Source organism: Coregonus lavaretus (genome assembly GCF_964263955.1).
Source record: "Coregonus lavaretus genome assembly, chromosome: 19".
Lineage (NCBI taxonomy): Eukaryota > Metazoa > Chordata > Actinopteri > Salmoniformes > Salmonidae > Coregonus > Coregonus lavaretus.
In genome coordinates this window covers 42,400,266-42,420,642 of record NC_140006.1, presented here as the reverse complement: position 1 = coordinate 42,420,642, position 20,377 = coordinate 42,400,266, and the positions used below count along the sequence as shown (strand labels likewise).

The 20,377-nt window shown below is 44.1% G+C and overlaps 1 protein-coding gene across 1 annotated transcript in view; it reads left to right on the top strand.

The window, feature by feature from the left end:
* Positions 1-20,377, top strand: part of LOC311146322 (homeobox protein Mohawk-like) — a gene marked incomplete at both ends in the record, with an annotated part of 50,080 nt that overhangs the window by 11,820 nt on the left and 17,883 nt on the right. The window contains 2 exons of the mRNA XM_084182811.1: positions 16,656-16,815; positions 17,901-18,054. Of these exons, the coding sequence (XP_084038937.1) occupies positions 16,656-16,815; positions 17,901-18,054 (314 nt within the window). The remainder of the gene's footprint in view (positions 1-16,655; positions 16,816-17,900; positions 18,055-20,377) is intronic.

Genomic DNA, 20,377 nt, shown 5'->3' with positions numbered 1-20,377 from the left:
TCCAGCCCCATTCCTCAGCTGTTTACCAAAAAAAGTGGCGGGGTGACCACTTTGTTGCTGTTTGAATCCTAGATTTGCACCTTTAAACTGGACTAAGACTCTCCTGACAAAACAAAGGACACATGTCATGGAACACAGTCACACCCCTGGAAGGAGTACAGAACTGTAAGGGGAAACACTCAAAGCAGAACAAATAATGTACCACATACTCTGATTCATTCGGCTAAATGTGAAATACTATAATGGTTATGTATGTGCAGTGTGTAGACAGCTTTCATAAGAAATAACTAGTCCAGCTTTACATTTACGTCATTTAGCAGACGCTCTTATCCAGAGCGACTTACAGTTAGTGAGTGCATACATTATTTTATTTTTCATACTGGCCCCCCGTGGGAATTGAACCCACAACCCTGGCGTTACAAACACCATGCTCTATCAACTGAGCTACATCCCTGCCGGGCATTCCCTCCCCTACCCTGGACGACGCTGGGCCAATTATGCGCCGCCCCATGGGTCTCCCGGTCGCGGCCGGCTACGACAGAGCCTGGATTCAAACCAGGATCTCTAGTGGCACAGCTAGCACTGCGATGCAGTGCCTTAGACCACTGCGCCACTCAGGAGGCATTAGTCACAGCTTCAGGTTAGTCACAGAGCATGGCTCTTAAAGAACTATAGGAATCCAGATCCCTATGACTCCTGTCTGACCATAGTATTTATACGGCCAAAACAGTGCTATCGGTCCCTGTCGCCTGTGTGCCAGATTTTATTTTCTTGAAGTTGGCATTTCTACGTTGGCAACAAGGGTCGAAACATTACAAATCTCCAAAAACTTGTGGCCACACAGACCTTCTCCCCGCCAAGTTACAAACACAAGCGTGTAATTACTTTGACAGCTGCACTACCTCAATTAAACTGTAATGTATCCCAGAGCAAATATTACCCAGAGACTCACTACATACAGTTGAATTCGGAAGTTTACATACACTTAGGTTGGAGACATTAAAACTCATTTTTCAACCACTCCACAAATTTCTTGTTAACAAACTATAGTTTTGGCAAGTCGGTTAGGACGTCTACTTTGTGCATGACACAATAAATTTTTCCAACAATTGTTTACAGACAGATTATTTCACTTATAATTCACTGTATCACAATTCCAGTGGGTCAGAAGTTTACATACACTAAGTTCACTGTGCCTTTAAACAGCTTGGAAAATTCCAGAAAATGATGTCATGGCTTTAGAAGCTTCTGATAGGCTAATTGACATAATTTGAGTCAATTGGAGGTGTACCTGTGGATGTATTTTAAGGCCTACCTTCAAACTCAGTGCCTCTTTGCTTGACATCATGGGAAAATCAAAAGAAATCAGCCAAGACCTCAGAAAAATAATGGTAGACCTCCACAAGTCTGGTTCATCCTTGGGAGCAATTTTCAAACGCCTGAAGGTACCACGTTCATTTGTACAAACAATAGTACGCAAGTATAAACACCATGGGACCACGCAGCCGTCATACCGCTCAGGAAGGAGACGTGTTCTGTCTCCTAGAGGATGAACGTACTTTGGTGCGAAAAGTGCAAATCAATCCCAGAACAACAGCAAAGGACCTTGTGAAGATGCTGGAGGAAACAGGTACAAAAGTATCTATATCCACAGTAAAACAAGTCCTATATCGACATAACCTGAAAGGTCACTCAGCAAGGAAGAAGCCACTGCTCCAAAACCACCATAAAAAAGCCAGACTACGGTTTGCAACTGCACATGGGGACAAAGATCGTACTTTTTGGAGAAATGTCCTCTGGTCTGATGAAACAAAAATAGAACTGTTTGGCCATAATGACCATCGTTATGTTTGGAGGAAAAAGGGGAAGGCTTGCAAGCCGAAGAACAACATCCCAACCGTGAAGCACGGGGGTGGCAGCATCATGCTGTGGGGGTACTTTGCTGCAGGAGGGACTGGTGCACTTCACAAAATAGATGGCATCATGAGGAAGGAAAATGATGTGGATATTGTTTTCACAGCTAATGATGGGAATGACATAGATCATACAACACGCCCAGTAAATCTTTATGTAATTCCATTTAATGAATGCATTCCTTTGAGTACAGGGGAATTTCCTTCCTCTTTTGGACTATGCAGTCAATTGGGTGTGAAAGAGCGTAAATGTGTCCATCATGTCTTCAAGAGGAAACCGGCGTGATGAGAAGTGAAGGTAGTTATGTGTTTCCCGGGGATTCAGGGCGCTAGAGCGTTATTAGAGAACACACTAAGAGACGAGGTGGAATTAGACTGAGCAGACCAAATCACTGACGTTACTTTACAGCAGGCTATAATTGGTCAAGCTCACTTGGGAGTTAGTAATTTATTAATTGTATTTGATTGTTTGATGAAAATATGGCTGAATCGTCCAGAAGCATTGAAATACATGTTTTAGAAAACATCTAAAAAATCATTATATTTTGACTTCTAGAGAAATACAACATATTATGAGTCTGTTTTCGGCACTTTCAGTAACATCACAATTAATAAACATTAAAAGCGTGGTCCAAGTTGTTTAACAGTATGGGTGGGTTCATTTAGGAAATGACATGCAAGGTCTAAGGGTGCATGAGGGGAGTAGAATTTTCAAAGAGAGAGGGAAGTTACGAGAGGAATACTTTATTCAGAGGTCATATCAATCCTGGAGTTTTAGGTTGGAAAATGGCAACTATTCCCATGGGCAATGATGTGTTAGTGTGAACTAGGGAACAAGTTGTTACAGGCTTTACTGTTGGACTGATTTGATTATGAAATAGTGGCTTATTGTTCATATTCGACTGTCCAATTCATGTAGACTTTAGGATGCTGTCTGTTGCGGCAAGACACCAGCCATGGATCCATCCAGCGTGGGCAATATACTTTTAAAAACCGCACCGAGCATCCACAGGCACCCTCTGACAAGAGTGTAACGATTCAATGAAAATCCTTCTATTCTGTGTTTACAGTGGCTTGCAGTTCACCTATGATCCATTTTAGAGAAGTACGATGAAGGAATGTCCAGGGTAACACTTCACTTAAAGCATCCAGGTATAATGCTTTATAACTTGTTATAAGCATGTATGAGCCTTTATAATGCCTCATAAAGTAGACTGATCATAATAACCATCGATTTGCACAATCAAATCGATTCACAACTTTAGTTAAATATACAGTTAAATATACACTGACATGATTGATTCCTAATTTGTAAACTAACAATATTTCACAAGCTAAACGTATACGATGTCATGTGGTTGTCCCACCTAGCTATCTTAAGATGAACGCACTAACTGTAAGTCGCTCTGGATAAGACCGTCTGCTTAATGACTAAAATGTCAAATGTAACAATTTTATTTGAGGATAGAAATCCTAAATATAGCTGCGAGCAGCCATGAACGGGGTTCACATGATGACAGAAAGGACAGAAGATCAGTTGGATAACAAAACAAGCGCTCTTAGCAATCAGTGAACGCATTACCATGCTTATCTCTCAATACCACAAGGATGACGCAAGTGAGGTTTAGGCTAGTGCTGTAAATTGGATGCAATAATGATAATGATGCAGGTAATCATTCTTAAAGTCATTACTTCATGTATTGAGTTTATATACCAACTCAGGGGTCAATTTGACTAATGGTTTATGGTAAGATTTGTTCAATATTTTCAGCATTAGTGTATTGGACTTTATTTTGTCTAAATCTGTTTGTGTAAATAAATCTCAGGTGGTACACTCAACATTAGAGTTCCAAAATACTTCAATACACTCTCACAGTGTCACGACTTCCGCCGAGGCTGCCTCCCCTCCTTGTTCGGGCAGGCTTCGGCGTTCGTCGTCACCGGCTTACTAACCACTGCCGCTCCATATATCATCATTCCATTTGTCTTGTCTTGTCAATTACACACACCTGGTTCATATCCCCTCATTAGTCCGTGTATAAGTGTTCCCTCTGCCCCCCTTGTCCTTGTGGGTGATTGTTTTATGTGAGTTGAGTGTAGCTCGGTGGAGCTACCCGTACCTTGTATTGCCGGGGTAGATTGTTCCCGTGCCTGTATTTTTGTTGGAGCTACCCGTACCTTGTATTGCCAGGGTAGATTATTCCCCTGTGCCTGTATTTTGTTGTCGCTATCCAGCGTATTTTGTGTAACGACAGAATAAACTCTGTATTCTGTGATTTACCCTCCTGCGCCTGACTCCTTCTAATCACACTCATCACACACAGCTGTAATACGCTGACCGTGCAAGCGGCAGGACTTCCGGGTTCTAATTTTCCCAAATAAAATATCCACTTTTCACTACGTGAAGGCCACATAATAGGGCAACAATATGTGATTATACAGATATACTAATCACAATATTTTACGTGGTTCGTTTGCATCATTTAAATCTAACATTAATTTGCATGAGACAAAGTCCACTTGATCAATAGTTATTGCTCTAGTATCCTATGGTGCCATTGGTGCCAATCACATCTATAGTGCCACCAACTGGTCTGGTGCAACCATCTGAGGTTGCAGTGACTTTACATTCACACAGCTTCATATACATAAGGTTTAAATACACACATTTCATGGCCCCATGTCCATCGGTTCAGTTTTTATAGCCCTGGTGTGATATGGTGCCATCTAGCGGTGTAGCGTAGCCGACTTTGAATGCAGCAACTAATCAATCTCAAATTCATTAGAGGCTAATTAATTGAGTCTACAGTATACAGTGAGGGAAAAAAAGTATTTGATCCCCTGCTGATTTTGTACGTTTGCCCACTGACAAAGACATGATCAGTCTATAATTTTAATAGTAGGTTTATTTGAACAGTGAGAGACAGAATAACAACAACAAAATTCCAGAAAAACGCATGTCAAAAATTGTATCAATTGATTTGCATTTTAATGAGGGAAATAAGTATTTGACCCCTCTGCAAAACATGACTTAGTACTTGGTGGCAAAACCCTTGTTGGCAATCACAGAGGTCAGACGTTTCTAGTAGTTGGCCACCAGGTTTGCACACATCTCAGGAGGGATTTTGTCCCACTCCTCTTTGCAGATCTTCTCCAAGTCATTAAGGTTTTGAGGCTGACGTTTGGCAACTCGAACCTTCAGCTCCCTCCACAGATTTTCTATGGAATTAAGGTCTGGAGACTGGCTAGGCCACTCCAGGACCTTAATGTGCTTCTTCTTGAGCCACTCCTTTGTTGCCTTGGCCGTGTGTTTTGGGTCATTGTCATGCTGGAATACCCATCCACGACCCATTTTCAATGCCCTGGCTGAGGGAAGGAGGTTCTCACCCAATATTTGACGGTACATGGCCCCGTCCATCGTCCCTTTGATACGGTGAAGTTGTCCTGTCCCCTTAGCAGAAAAACACCCCCAAAGCATAATGTTTCCACCTCCATGTTTGACGGTGGGGATGGTGTTCTTGAGGTCATAGGCAGCATTCCTCCTCCTCCAAACACGGCGAGTTGAGTTGATGCCAAAGAGCTCGATTTTGGTCTCATCTGACCACAACACTTTCACCCAGTTCTCCTCTGAATCATTCAGATGTTCATTGGCAAACTTCAGACGGGCCTGTATATGTGCTTTCTTGAGCAGGGGGACCTTGCGGGCGCTGCAGGATTTCAGTCCTTCACGGCGTAGTGTGTTACCAATTGTTTTCTTGGTGACTATGGTCCCAGCTGCCTTGAGATCATTGACAAGATCCTCCTGTGTAGTTCTGGGCTGATTCCTCACCGTTCTCATGATCATTGCAACTCCACGAGGTGAGATCTTGCATGGAGCCCCAGGCCAAGGGAGATTGACAGTTCTTTTGTGTTTCTTCCATTTGCGAATAATCGCACCAACTGTTGACACCTTCTCACCAAGCTGCTTGGCGATGGTCTTGTAGCCCATTCCAGCCTTGTGTAGGTCTACAATCTTGTCCCTGACATCCTTGGAGAGCTCTTGGTCTTGGCCATGGTGGAGAGTTTGGAATCTGATTGATTGATTGCTTCTGTGGACAGGTGTCTTTTATACAGGTAACAAGCTGAAATTAGGAGCACTCCCTTTAAGAGTGTGCTCCTACTCTCAGCTTGTTACCTGTATAAAAGACACCTGGGAGCCAGAAATCTTTCTGATTGAGAGGGGGTCAAATACTTATTTCCCTCATTAAAATGCAAATCAATTTATAACATTTTTTACATGCGTTTCTCTGGATTTTTTTGTTGTTATTCTGTCTCTCACTGTTCAAATAAACCTACCATTCAAATTATAGACTGATCATTTATTTGTCAGTGGGCAAACATACAAAATCAGCAGGGGATCAAATACTTTTTCCCTCACTGTATACCAAATCTGGAGTCAATCTGATTTATGGTTCATGAGAAGATTTTTGTAAGTATCTTTCCATTAGCATATGAGCTAACGTGCATCTATAGGTACAGTGCGGCCATATTTGAATGCAGCAACAATTTTGGAGTGGATTTACAGTGGTTTAAATATACATGTAAATAGACACATAAAATCTCATGTTTTATTTGTCAATAACTCAGCCATCTTTTGACCAATCCCTTAGCAAATTCAGTATAATTTGGTCCTATGGTTCATGAGAAGATTAGTTAAGTATTTCTAGCATATTAGCGTATGTGCTAATATGCCTCTACTGGTATAGTGTGGCCATCTTTGAATGCATCTATGTTATTTTCTCAAACTCTTTAGGGACTATTGTGATCAGTCCAAAGACCAAATTTGGAGTGAATCGGACAGACTTTTTATGATCATTTTAAGCATTAGCATTACATAGTCAAAGAAGTGAATTGTTAATAGTTTCCTTATTTTTAAGATATTAATGGCAAACTTAACATGGTTCATCATGGTAATGTCTGTGATGACCCTAAAAAGTTTCAAGTTGATAGGCAATTGTGAAGTGGATTTAAACGGACAAGTAAAATCTGATTTCCCAATTTATCGATAACTCAGCCATTTCTTAAACAATTTCTCAAACTAAGTTAAGAGCTGCACCATGGGCCTACATACCGCATTTGGTGTTATTTGGACATATGTTTTAATGAGAATACGTTTTTCAAAGGTTTTCCAACATTTCCAAGAAGGAGGAAAATCTATCCTGACGGACCTTATCGGTCCTTGAGGCAAATTTGTTCAGCATGAGGAAATACACCTACATACAACATTTCAAGTCTCTAGGTCAAACGGGGCGGCGGATATGAGGGTTTAAGCGAGACTGCTTCTAACAGCGCCACCTATAGGCCAATCGGCGCCATTCTTTTTGACCAAGTTACTCATGGCCTCTAGTTTCTGTGTGCCAAATTAGAAAAAAAAATAAGTGAATCTATGCTTGAGTTATTTGACCATGTTAAGGAAAAATTTTATCTGAGAATAACAAGCAAGCAGTAAAATCTGATTTAAAAAACAACACCTAATGGCACAATGTGGACTGTGAAGAGACACACACACACGCATACGCACACACACACTAACACTCTACACACACACACACTAACACTCTACACACTAAATGCTGTGGTATTGTGGATTTTATATTGTACATTTGTAATAAGAGAGTAATAATGTAATTATGTCTTGTTTGATGCATTGTGTTATGTATGATGTAGGCTTTGTTGTGTTTTATTGTGATGTAATTATTTTAACCCTGTTTGGACCCCCGGGATTCTAATATATACATACTAAAGCAATAGGTTTCACAGCAAGAATAGAGTGCAATTGGACATGTTACAATTTGATTCATTTTTAGAATTTACATTCAACTCACCCTGACCCTGTTGACACAATAATGGAACCGTGTCCGAGCAGGATAGGTCTGAAACGCTCTCAAAACACACCGGCGGTTCGAGAGAGAAGGGAAACCAACCTGATCCGTTTTATTGTTGAACATAACATTTCCAAGCTACCTAAACGAGACAAAGTCAATTCCCAATGTTTTTATTCTACAGGTCCCCAAGCTACTGAATGAAGAAAGAGCAGTCTAATGGATCACTGAGGGACATGACTTTATGAGCTGTGATGCCATGTCCTGTAATATTCTCAGACTACCGCTAAGGAATGCATGTGTGGAATTCATGGTACCTGATGGGAGATGCTGCATGTGTTTTTCCAGCTTTGAGACGTTCAAACCGAACCTCCCCTGTTGCTGCTGAATTCTGTGTGTGGTTGAGTGTCCTGGGAAGAGTACATTAGTGAACCTATATCTTGATGTGTGCTACTAAGCTGCCGTGTGTAGGACGAGTAGTGCAGAGACACTGACGTTGTAGCGTGTTGCTAATCTGGTGTTTAAAGGGGTTTACAACTACACTGAACAAAAATATAAACGCAACATGCAACAATTTCAAAGATTTTACTGAGTTACAGTTCATATAAGGAAATCTGTCAATTGAAATAAATTCATTAGGTCCTAATCTATGGATTTCACATGGCTAGGAATACAGATATGCATCTGTTGGCCTCAGGATCTCATCACAGTATCTCTGTGCATTCAAATTGCCATTGATAAAATGCAATTGTGTTCGTTGTCCGTAGCTTATGCCTGCCCATACCATAACCCCACCGCCACCATGGAGCACTCTGTCCACAACATTGACATCAGCAAACCGCTCACCCACACAACGCCATACACGTGGTCTGCGGTTGTGAGGCCGGTTGAGCGTACTGTCAAATTCTCTAAAACAACGTTGGGGGCGGCTTATGGTAGAGAAATGAACATAAAATTCTCTGGCAACAGCTCTTGTGGACATTCCTGCAGTCAGCATGCCAATTGCACGCTCCCTCAAAACTTGAGACATCTGTGTCATTGTGTTCTGTGACAAAACTGCACATTTCAGAGTGGCCTTTTATTGTCTCCAGCACAAGGTGCACCTGTGTAATGATCATGCTATTTATTTAATCAGCATTTATATTTTTTTCAGTGTATATTATAGCGTAAAACTGCAGTGGAAGGTATGCACTGTCTGCAATACAGACTCGAGATTGAGAACAACACATTCTCTCCTTGTGTTGGGAGTATTTGGAGGCACATATTTGACTGTTTTTCATTTGAGGGATTACTGTAAAAGTTAAGTGTCCAACATTGTGCTGGGCACAGAGCCTGAAGGTTGTCATAAAGTAACAGTCAAAAGTCTCTGTCAGTTTTTATCAGTCCCACAGCTGACTATCAATTATAGTGCTGTTTCATTTTTTTGCACACTTCCATATATATATTTTTCTCTCTCTGTGTCCTTCTCTCTCTCTCTCTGTGTCCTTCTCTCTCTCTCGGTCTGTGTCCTTCTCTCTCTCTCTCTCTCTCGGTCTGTGTCCTTCTCTCTCTCTCTCGGTCTGTGTCCTTCTCTCTCTCGGTCTGTGTCCTTCTCTCTCTCTCTCTCTCTCGGTCTGTGTCCTTCTCTCTCTCTCGCTCTCTCGGTCTGTGTCCTTCTCTCTCTCTCACTCTCTCGGTCTGTGTCCTCTCTCTCTCTCTCTCTCTCTCTCTCTCTCTCTCTCTCTCTCTCTCTCTCTCTCTCTCTCTCTCTCTCTCTCTCTCTCAGTTGTTTAGGGTGGGGTGCACTGATGTTGTAAAACAAAATATATTTTCAAATGTCTGGTAACACTTGAAGTTACTCTTATACCTGTCCACTGCTGTTACATAGTACTTTAGGAACAATCCCCTATTGGTCTTACCACAACCGCTCAACTCTATTGCTATGTAATTACTGTGGGACTATGTAACATGTTACAAGTTGTTACTAGTGCAATTACAGTGTTACTACACTTGATGTCAAGTTTTCTGTAAAATGGTTTGTTTTCTACTGCCTTCCTTTTGAATCCCTAACGTAACTAACTCACTCTTATGATGAGCTACGTTGACATCCAGTTATACACCCAGTTAGAGTTAATATAAAACACTGCGGTTTCAGTGGGCATTAGAAACCATGTCATTGCACCTATACATTTCCAGAATCCCTTGGTAAAAACGTATATTATCTGCTGACATGGCAGTTGTGGAAACGACACGGTTTCATGATCCTCATGAAGTAAATATCGGGGGCATGTGTCAGACAACTAAGCTATTCTCTAATTCATTAGAGGCTAATTCATTGAGTCTATATACCTCATCTGGAGTCAATCTGACTTATGGTTCATGAGAAGAAGATTTTTTAATGTATTTTTAGCATTAGCACATCTATAGGTACACTGCGGCCACATTTGAATGCAGCAAAAAATATTTATATATACACTACCGGTCAAAAGTTTTAGAACACCTACTCATTCAAGGGTTTTCCTTTATTTTTACTATTTTCTACATTGTAGAATAATAGTGAAGACATCAAAACTATGAAATAACACATATGGGATAATGTAGTAACCAAAAAAGTATTAAACAAATCAAAATATAAAATATAAAAATCAGATTCTTCAAATTGCCACCCTTTGCCTTGATGACAGCTTTGCACACTCTTGGCATTCTCTCAACCAGCTTCACCTGGAATGCTTTTCCAACAGTCTTGAAGAAGTTCCCACATATGCTGAGCACTTGTTGGCTGCTTTTCCTTCACTCTGCGGTCCGACTCATTCCAAACCATCTCAATTGGGTTGAGGTCGGGGGATTGTGGAGGCCAGGTCATCTGATGCAGCACTCCATCACTCTCCTACTTGGTAAAATAGCCCTTACACAGCCTGGAGGATGATAGTCCCACTAAGTCCCACTAAGCCCAAACCAGATGGGATGGCGTATCGCTGCAGAATGCTGTGGTAGCCATGCTGGTTAAGTGTGAATTGAATTCTAAATAAATCACAGACAGTGTCACCAGCAAAGCACCCCCACACCATAACACCTCCTCCTCCTCCATGCTTTACGGTGGGAAATACACATGCGGAGATCATCCGTTCACCCACACTACGTCTCACAAAGACACGGCGGTTGGAAACAAAAATCTCAAATTTGGACACCAGACCAAAGGACACATTTCCACCGGTCTAATGTAAATTGCTTGTGTTTCTTGGCACAAGCAAGTCTCTTCTTCTTATTGTGACACTCTGGCTCTATGGACGTTTAATATTGAGCCAGGGTTGTTAATTTTCATGTGTTTGGGTGTATTTCATTTGGTGGTGTTGGGGATGGGTGAGTTTCATTTTGTTTGTGTCATGTGGTGATTGGTCGATGACTCCCAATCGGAGGTAACGAGTGTCAGCTGTCGGCTCGTTATCTCTGATTGGGAGCCATATATATTCTGTGTGTTTTCTCCTTTGGGTTGTGGGTTATTGTTTCTTTGTTGCTGTTAGTCTTATTTCAGTATAGAACTTCACGTATCGTCTTTTGTTGTTTTTTCGTGGTTGCTTTATAATAAAGTCATCATGTTCACTCACAACGCTGCGCATTGGTCTCCTCCTTCAGACGATCGTGACAGAATAACCCACCACAAAAGGACCAAGCGGCGTAACAAGCGGCAACAGGACCTACCTACGCAGGATTTCTGGACGCCTCCTAAGGATTTTTGGACATGGGAGGAGATTCGGGCTGGAAAGGGTCCTTGGGCACAACCGGAGGAATATCACCGCCCTCGTGAAGAGCTGGAGGCAGCTGCAGCCGAGAGGAGGTGGTATGAGGAGGAATATCACCGCCCTCGTGAAGAGCTGGAGGCAGCTGCAGCCGAGAGGAGGTGGTATGAAGAGGAAGCGCGGAGTCGAGGCTGGAAGCCCGTGGTTACTCCCCAAAAATTTTTTTGGGGGGGGCACATGGCTTGGGCGCCTGGGCAGCAGGAGGCTGCCACAGGTAGAGCTGGAGAGAAGGCTATCGGATTACGGGAGCCATTGGCGAGTAGAGGGAGGGAAGTTGTTGTGGCACGGCATGAGAGACTGAAGTGTGTTCCCAGTCTGGTCCGGTCCGTTCTTGATCCCCAGTTAAGGCCAGTGGTGGGTGTTCCCGGTACGGACCGGTCTGTTCCTACTCCACGCACCAGGTCCACGATGTGCGTCGCCAGCCCGGCCCGGCCTGTTCCGGCCACTCGCACCAGGGATAAGGTGCGCGTCGCCAGCCCAGCCCGGCCTGTTCCTGCTCCACGCACGAATCCTACGGGGTGCGTCACCAGTCGGCCAGAGTCTGCCGTCTGCCCAACGGTGCCTGAACTGGCCGTCTGCCCAACGGCGCCTGAACTGCCCGTCGGCCCTATGGCGTCTGAACTGCCCGTCTGTCAAGCGCTGCATAAGCCGCCCGTCTGCCATGAGCCTTCAGAGCCGTCCGCCAGATCGGAGCCGCTAGTGCCTTCCGCCAGACAGGAGCCGCTAGAGCCTTCCGCCAGACAGAATCATACACCTGCTATGGAATCAGCAGGAGCCGACGCAACCCATACTAGACTGGAAGCTCAGGTTCGGGACCAGAAAGAGCAGCTCCTGCAGATGGGAGCCGCCCTGCTGGAGGTGATGACTGCAATCCGAGGCTGGGGTCCGCCTCCACCGCCAGCCTCCCAGCCAGCACCATCAGCCAGCCATGAGCAGCCAGATCTGTCAACCAGCCATGAGCAGCCAGATCCGTCAGCCAGCCATGAGCAGCCAGACCCGTCAGCCAGCCATGAGCAGCCAGATCCGTCAGCCAGCCATGAGCAGCCAGATCCGTCAGCCAGCCATGAGCAGCCAGATCCGTCAGCCAGCCATGAGCAGCCAGATCCGTCAGCCAGCCATGAGCAGCCAGACCCGTCAGCCAGCCATGAGCAGCCAGATCCGTCAGCCAGCCATGAGCAGCCAGATCCGTCAGCCAGCCATGAGCAGCCAGATCCGTCAGCCAGCCTTGAGCAGCCAGATCCGTCAGCCAGCCATGAGCAGCCAGATCCGTCAGCCAGCCATGAGCAGCCAGACCCGTCAGCCAGCCATGAGCAGCCAGACCCGTCAGCCAGCCATGAGCAGCCAGATCCGTCAGCCAGCCATGAGCAGCCAGATCCGTCAGCCAGCCAGGATCCGCCAGAGCCGTCCAGCCAGGATCCGCCAGAGCCGTCCAGCCAGGATCCGCCAGAGCCGTCCAGCCAGGATCCGCCAGAGCCGTCCAGCCAGGATCCGCCAGAGCCGTCCCGCCAGGATCCGCCAGAGCCGTCCAGCCTGGATCCGCCAGAGCCGTCCCGCCAGGATCCGCCAGAGCCGTCCCGCCAGGATCCGCCAGAGCCGTCCCGCCAGGATCCGCCAGAGTTGTCCCGCCAGGATCCGCCAGAGCCGTCCAGCCAGGATCCGCCAGAGCCGTCCCGCCAGGATCCGCCAGAGCCGTCCAGCCTGGATCCGCCAGAGCCGTCCCGCCAGGATCCGCCAGAGCCGTCCCGCCAGGATCCGCCAGAGCCGTCCCGCCAGGATCCGCCAGAGCCAGCCAGCCAGGATCCTCCATCTAGTCAGGTGCTGCCCCTTAGCCCGGTGCTGCCCATTAGTCCGGTGCTGCCCCTTAGTCCTGTACTGCCCTTTAGTCCGGTACTGCCCCGTAGTCCGGTGCTGCCCCTTGTCCCGGTGCTGCCCCTTATCCCGGTGCTGCCCCTTATCCCGGTGCTGCCCCTTAGGCCGATGCTGCCCCTTAGTCCGGGGTTGCCCCTTAGTCCAGGTGGGGTTAGGTGGAGGGTGGTCATTGGGAGGAGGCTACCGAAGCAGGTTGTGACTGTGGTGGGGTGGGGATCACGACCGGGGCCAGAGCCGCCACCATGGACAGACGCCCACCCAGACCCTCCCCTAGTCCTGATGTTGGTGCGCCCGGAGTTCGCACCTTTAGGGGGGGGTACTGTGACACTCTGGCTCTATGGACGTTTAATATTGAGCCAGGGTTGTTAATTTTCATGTGTTTGGGTGTATTTCATTTGGTGGTGTTGGGGATGGGTGAGTTTCATTTTGTTTGTGTCATGTGGTGATTGGTCGATGACTCCCAATCGGAGGTAACGAGTGTCAGCTGTCGGCTCGTTATCTCTGATTGGGAGCCATATATATTCTGTGTGTTTTCTCCTTTGGGTTGTGGGTTATTGTTTCTTTGTTGCTGTTAGTCTTATTTCAGTATAGAACTTCACGTATCGTCTTTTGTTGTTTTTTCGTGGTTGCTTTATAATAAAGTAATCATGTTCACTCACAACGCTGCGCATTGGTCTCCTCCTTCAGACGATCGTGACACTTATTGGTGTCATTTAGTAGTGGTTTCTTTGCATCAATTCGACCATGAAGGCCTGATTCACACAGTCTCCTCTGAACAGTTGATGTTGATATGTGTCTGTTACTTGAACTCTGTGAAGCATTTATTTGGGCTGCAATTTCTGAGGCTGGTAACTTTAATGAACTTATCCTCTGCAGCAGAGGTAAGTCTGGGTCTTCCGTTCCTGTGGCGGTCCTCATGAGAGCCAGTTTCATCATAGCGCTTAATGGTTTTTGCGACTGCACTTGAAGAAACTTTCAAAGTTCTTGAAATGTTCCGTATTGACTGAACTTCATGTCTTAAAGTAATGATGGACTGTCGTTTCTCTTTGCTTATTTGAGCTGTTCTTGCCATAATATGGACTTGGTCTTTTACCAAAAATCTTCTGTATACCTCCCCCCTACCTTGTCACAACACAACTGATTGGCTCAAACAAATTAAGAAGGAAAGAAATTCCACAAATTAACTTTTAAGAAGGCACACCTGTTAATTGAAAGGCATTCCAGGTGACTACCTCATGAAGCTGGTTGAGAGAATGCCAAGAGTGTGCAAAGCTGTCATCAAGGCAAAGGGTGGCTATTTGAAGAATCTCAAATATAAAATATATTTTGATTTGTTTAACACTTTTTTTGGTTTCTACATGATTCTATATGTGTTATTTCATCGTTTTGATGTCTTCACTGTTATTCTACAATGTAGAAAATAGTAAAAAATAAAGAAAAACCCTTGAATGAGTAGGTGTTCTAAAACCTTTGACCGGTAGTGTGTATATATATATATATCGGGTGCATGCTTCAGACGACCTAAGCATCAGAACATTGGGACATCAAATAGCCTACATTAACTCTTACAAACATAAAGAAAAAGCTCAAAAGTAAAGTGCCCAAAATGTGCTGATCCCAGTCACAATCCATACCCATTACTTCATCTATTGGCGTTCTTGTTACATATTATTATATTATTATTATTCCTAGTCTGGGTACTCCTGGAATAAAGTAAACAGCTCCCTCCACCGAGCAGAGAGATGTCTCCACTTTTAATTGGATGCTGAAAAGTGCTAGGGACAGCCAGTTAGACGCAAGAGAGCAGGTTACTTGAACTCCCCAAAGAAGCCTAAGCAGCTTCAACATGTTCATCCCATCCTCCTCTACAGACAACACCCTCTCATTGGTAAAGTCAAGACTGACATCAGTGTCTGGTTCCTAAAAGGTCTGGTTCTAAGGGCTCCTCCAGATGGGCTGTCGTTTGGCTCGATGGCTTAAGTTCTGAGCGCAGAGACTTTGGGTTACTTCTCTGCTCATATCCATCACAGTGTGGATGGGGAAGTTGCTGCACCTATTCGGATTTCAACTTCTGCAGTTGCGCCTGATGTTGTTTGGGCTAAAACAAGCAATCGAAAGATGAACATGATTGTTGTCAAGAGGTCAAATCAACACAATATTTTGGAGGAGCACAGGAGTGAGGAGGAGAGAAACAGTGTGGACTGTCTGGTAACAGATGGACAGTATACAGACTTACTATGCCAAGAGGCAATAGAAGACAACCCTGTTGTAGACAGGAGGTATGGGTAAGCACATTTTCTCTTATTTTTGTCAAATACAGCGCAACTTACTAAAGGTACAAGTAAAACCCACATTGATGAGATGCATTTTCAAACATCTTCAGTGCAGTCCCATATTTGCATTTTTTTTTAAATACAAAAAACAGTGTTGATATTTTATTAAGTATATAGAAAATTGGCTGTAATCTGTAATGCTGTGAAAATAGTGTCATATGTAAAATAAAAACTAAGATAGATATATAGTAACATGAATTATTCAGATTGAGGGGAAATGACATATATCATGATCAAACGTTTGAATTGATTGGGAGAACCAGGTTATATGTGCAGGACAAGAACACCTCTTTAATTAATAAGGAACCTGACCCACACATCCCCATCAGGGAGAGACAACTTTGGGAAGCTTCCGCAGCCCAACAGTGACACCTACAGATCATGTCACCAACAACACATCCTCATGATTAAATCCTGAAAGGGAAAACATTAACTATGACTGTATTACAGTAAAAGTTGCTTATTATGATTTGATTGGTATAAAAAGACCAATTAGGATTTCTCTCATTTTGATGCCAGATGGGCTGGTCCATTTTTTGCCCAGTTTGCCTGTCTACATTGGGGGTTTTACACAAAATGATCATTATTTGGCTAATAATGTGGGCCTGAAGAAAAAAAACGGGCCGGTGTGGAGGTCTTGATACGTAAAAATGTATGCACACATGACTGTAAGTCGCTTTGGATAAAAGCGTCTGCAAAATGGCATATTATTGTTATTATTATTATTATTGAGGATTATTTTTTTTGCCCGTGTAAAAAATGCCCGGGCTGATGTGTGGTCCTAGTCCGTCCCTGAACTATCAGGTTTAGCAACTCTATCCTTGCAATAAACTATGAAATGATGACAAGTCCTCTCCCATAAGAGAAGTATGCGTTGTTATATCATATATCACCTCACCACAGGTCTCGTCTGGGCGGGGTCAAAGTTCGCTACAAGCGGCAGGCACTGCAGGACATGGCGAGGCCGCTGAAGCAGTGGCTGTACACACACAGGGATAACCCCTACCCCACCAAGACAGAGAAGGTCCTGCTCGCCCTGGGGTCACACATGACTTTAGTACAGGTGAGCTGAGACATGACTTTAGTATAGGGGAGCTGAGACATGACTTTAGTATAGGGGAGCTGAGACATGACTTTAGTACAGGTGAGCTGAGACATGACTTTAGTATAGGGGAGCTGAGACATGACTTTAGTATAGGGGAACTGAGACATGACTTTAGTACAGGGGAACTGAGACATGACTTTAGTATAGGGGAGCTGAGACATGACTTTAGTACAGGGGAACTGAGATATGACTTTAGTACAGGGGAACTGAGATATGACTTTAGTATAGGGGAGCTGAGACATGACTTTAGTACAGGGGAACTGAGACATGACTTTAGTATAGGGGAGCTGAGACATGACTTTAGTACAGGGGAGCTGAGACATGACTTTAGTATAGGGGAGCTGAGACATGACTTTAGTACAGGGGAGCTGAGACATGACTTTAGTACAGGGGAGCTGAGACATGACTTTAGTATAGGGGAGCTGAGACATGACTTTAGTACAGGGGAGCTGAGACATGACTTTAGTACAGGGGAGCTGAGACATGACTTTAGTATAGGGGAGCTGAGACATGACTTTAGTACAGGTGAGCTGAGACATGACTTTAGTACAGGGGAGCTGAGACATGACTTTAGTATAGGGGAGCTGAGACATGACTTTAGTATAGGGGAGCTGAGACATGACTTTAGTATAGGGGAACTGAGACATGACTTTAGTATAGGGGAACTGAGACATGACTTTAGTACAGGGGAACTGAGACATGACTTTAGTATAGGGGAGCTGAGACATGACTTTAGTATAGGGGAGCTGAGACATGACTTTAGTATAGGGGAACTGAGACATGACTTTAGTATAGGGGAGCTGAGACATGACTTTAGTATAGGGGAGCTGAGACATGACTTTAGTATAGGGGAACTGAGACATGACTTTAGTATAGGGGAGCTGAGGCAAAGCCCTCAAAGCAGAGGTATGGGCTAGTAATTCATGGTTCTTATGGATTAACCATGGAAGTAGAAACCAGTCAGTGAAAAATGTAGCTGACCGGTTGAAGTTCTGAAATACACATAGAATTCCTGTTTTCCTTTCTTTATGTTTATGCTGCAGGTGTCTAACTGGTTTGCCAATGCCCGGCGGAGGCTGAAGAACACAGTGAGGCAGCCAGACCTGAGTTGGGCTCTACGGATCAAACTCTACAACAAATACATTCAGGGCAACGCTGAGAGACTGAGTGTCAGCAGTGATGACACCAACTCTGAGGGTAAGAGGGGCTGCGGGTAGACTAAGCAAAGGTTAGAGCTGGGGATGTAATTCCAACAAATATGCATCACACATAACAACACTGCAAGTGTGAAATCAACTCTAAAAGTGTTCATCGTAACACTCACAAACTAATGTCCCGTACCACACAGAGTTAATGTATTACTTTAGAAAATGTTAGGTTTTTAACACTTTTACAGAGTTTCTGCAACTCTGTAAAAAAAAAGTTGACAATTAACACTGGCAAATAATGTTATACAAAATCAACTGTCTGTGTAATTTTGTTAAGTAATAGAGTTGATTACCTTTTAACAAATAAAATCTTATTTTTCACATGCTTCGTAGACAACAGGTGTAGACTAACAGTGAAATGCTTACTTAAGAGTCCTTTTCCAACAATGCAGAGTTAAAGATAAGATAGAAAATAAATAAAGACCAGAGTGTCTTTGTGTCTGCAGAGAGTAAACTAAAAAAGTAATGTGAGATCTCAAAAATGGAAGAGACAAGTGGAAGGGGGGAAAAAGTAAGGAACTTGTCTGTCGGCCCTGCATTAAAGACCAAGATCGGTTAAAGAAAATTGTGATAAATAAAAAAGTATCCCAGTTTAATTTAAGGACCAAAAAATTGACAGCTGTGCCATATACAGTGAGGGAAAAAAGTATTTGATCCCCTGCTGATTTTGTACGTTTGCCCACTGACAAACACATGATCAGTCTATAATTTTAATGGTTGGTTTATTTGAACAGTGAGAGACAGAATAATAACAAAAAAATCCAAAACAACGCATGTCAAAAATGTTATAAATTTATTTGCATTTTAATGAGGGAAATAAGTATTTGACCCCTCTGCAAAACATGACTTAGTACTTGGTGGCAAAACCCTTGTTGGCAATCACAGAGGTCAGACGTTTCTTGTAGTTGGCCACCAGGTTTGCACACATCTCAGGAGGGATTTTGTCCCACTCCTCTTTGCAGATCTTCTCCAAGTCATTAAGGTTTCGAGGCTGACGTTTGGCAACTCGAACCTTCAGCTCCCTCCACAGATTTTCTATGGAATTAAGGTCTGGAGACTGGCTAGGCCACTCCAGGACCTTAATGTGCTTCTTCTTGAGCCGCTCCTTTGTTGCCTTGGCCGTGTGTTTTGGGTCATTGTCATGCTGGAAAACCCATCCACGACCCATTTTCAATGCCCTGGCTGAGGGAAGGAGCTTCTCACCCAAGATTTGACGGTACATGGCCCCGTCCATCGTCCCTTTGATGCGGTAAAGTTGTCCTGTCCCCTTAGCAGAAAAACACCCCCAAAGCATAATGTTTCCACCTCCATGTTTGACGGTGGGGATGGTGTTCTTGGGGTCATAGGCAACATTCCTCCTCCTCCAAACACGGCGAGTTGAGTTGATGCCAAAGAGCTCGATTTTGGTCTCATCTGACCACAACACTTTCACCCAGTTCTCCTCTGAATCATTCAGATGTTCATTGGCAAACTTCAGACGGGCATGTATATGTGCTTTCTTGAGCAGGGGGACCTTGCGGGCGCTGCAGGATTTCAGTCCTTCACGGCGTAGTGTGTTACCAATTGTTTTCTTGGTGACTATGGTCCCAGCTGCCTTGAGATCATTGACAAGATCCTCCTGTGTAGTTCTGGGCTGATTCCTCACCGTTCTCATGATCATTGCAACTCCACGAGGTGAGATCTTGCATGGAGCCCCAGGACGAGGGAGATTGACAGTTCTTTTGTGTTTCTTCCATTTGCGAATAATCGCACCAACTGTTGTCACCTTCTCACCAAGCTGCTTGGCGATGGTCTTGTAGCCCATTCCAGCCTTGTGTAGGTCTACAATCTTGTCGCTGACATCCTTGAAAAGCTCTTTGGTCTTGGCCATGGTGGAGAGTTTGGAATCTGATAGATTGATTGCTTCTGTGGACAGGTGTCTTTTATACAGGTAACAAACTGAGATTAGGAGCACTCCCTTTAAGAGTGTGCTCCTAATCTCAGCTCGTTACCTGTATAAAAGACACCTGGGAGCCAGAAATCTTTCTGATTGAGAGGGGGTAAAATACTTACAGTGGGGGAAAAAAGTATTTAGTTAGCCACCAATTGTGCAAGTTCTCCCACTTAAAAAGATGAGAGAGGCCTGTAATTTTCATCATAGGTACACGTCAACTATGACAGACAAAATGAGATTTTTTTTCTCCAGAAAATCACATTGTAGGATTTTTTATGAATTTATTTGCAAATTATGGTGGAAAATAAGTATTTGGTCAATAACAAAAGTTTCTCAATACTTTGTTATATACCCTTTGTTGGCAATGACACAGGTCAAA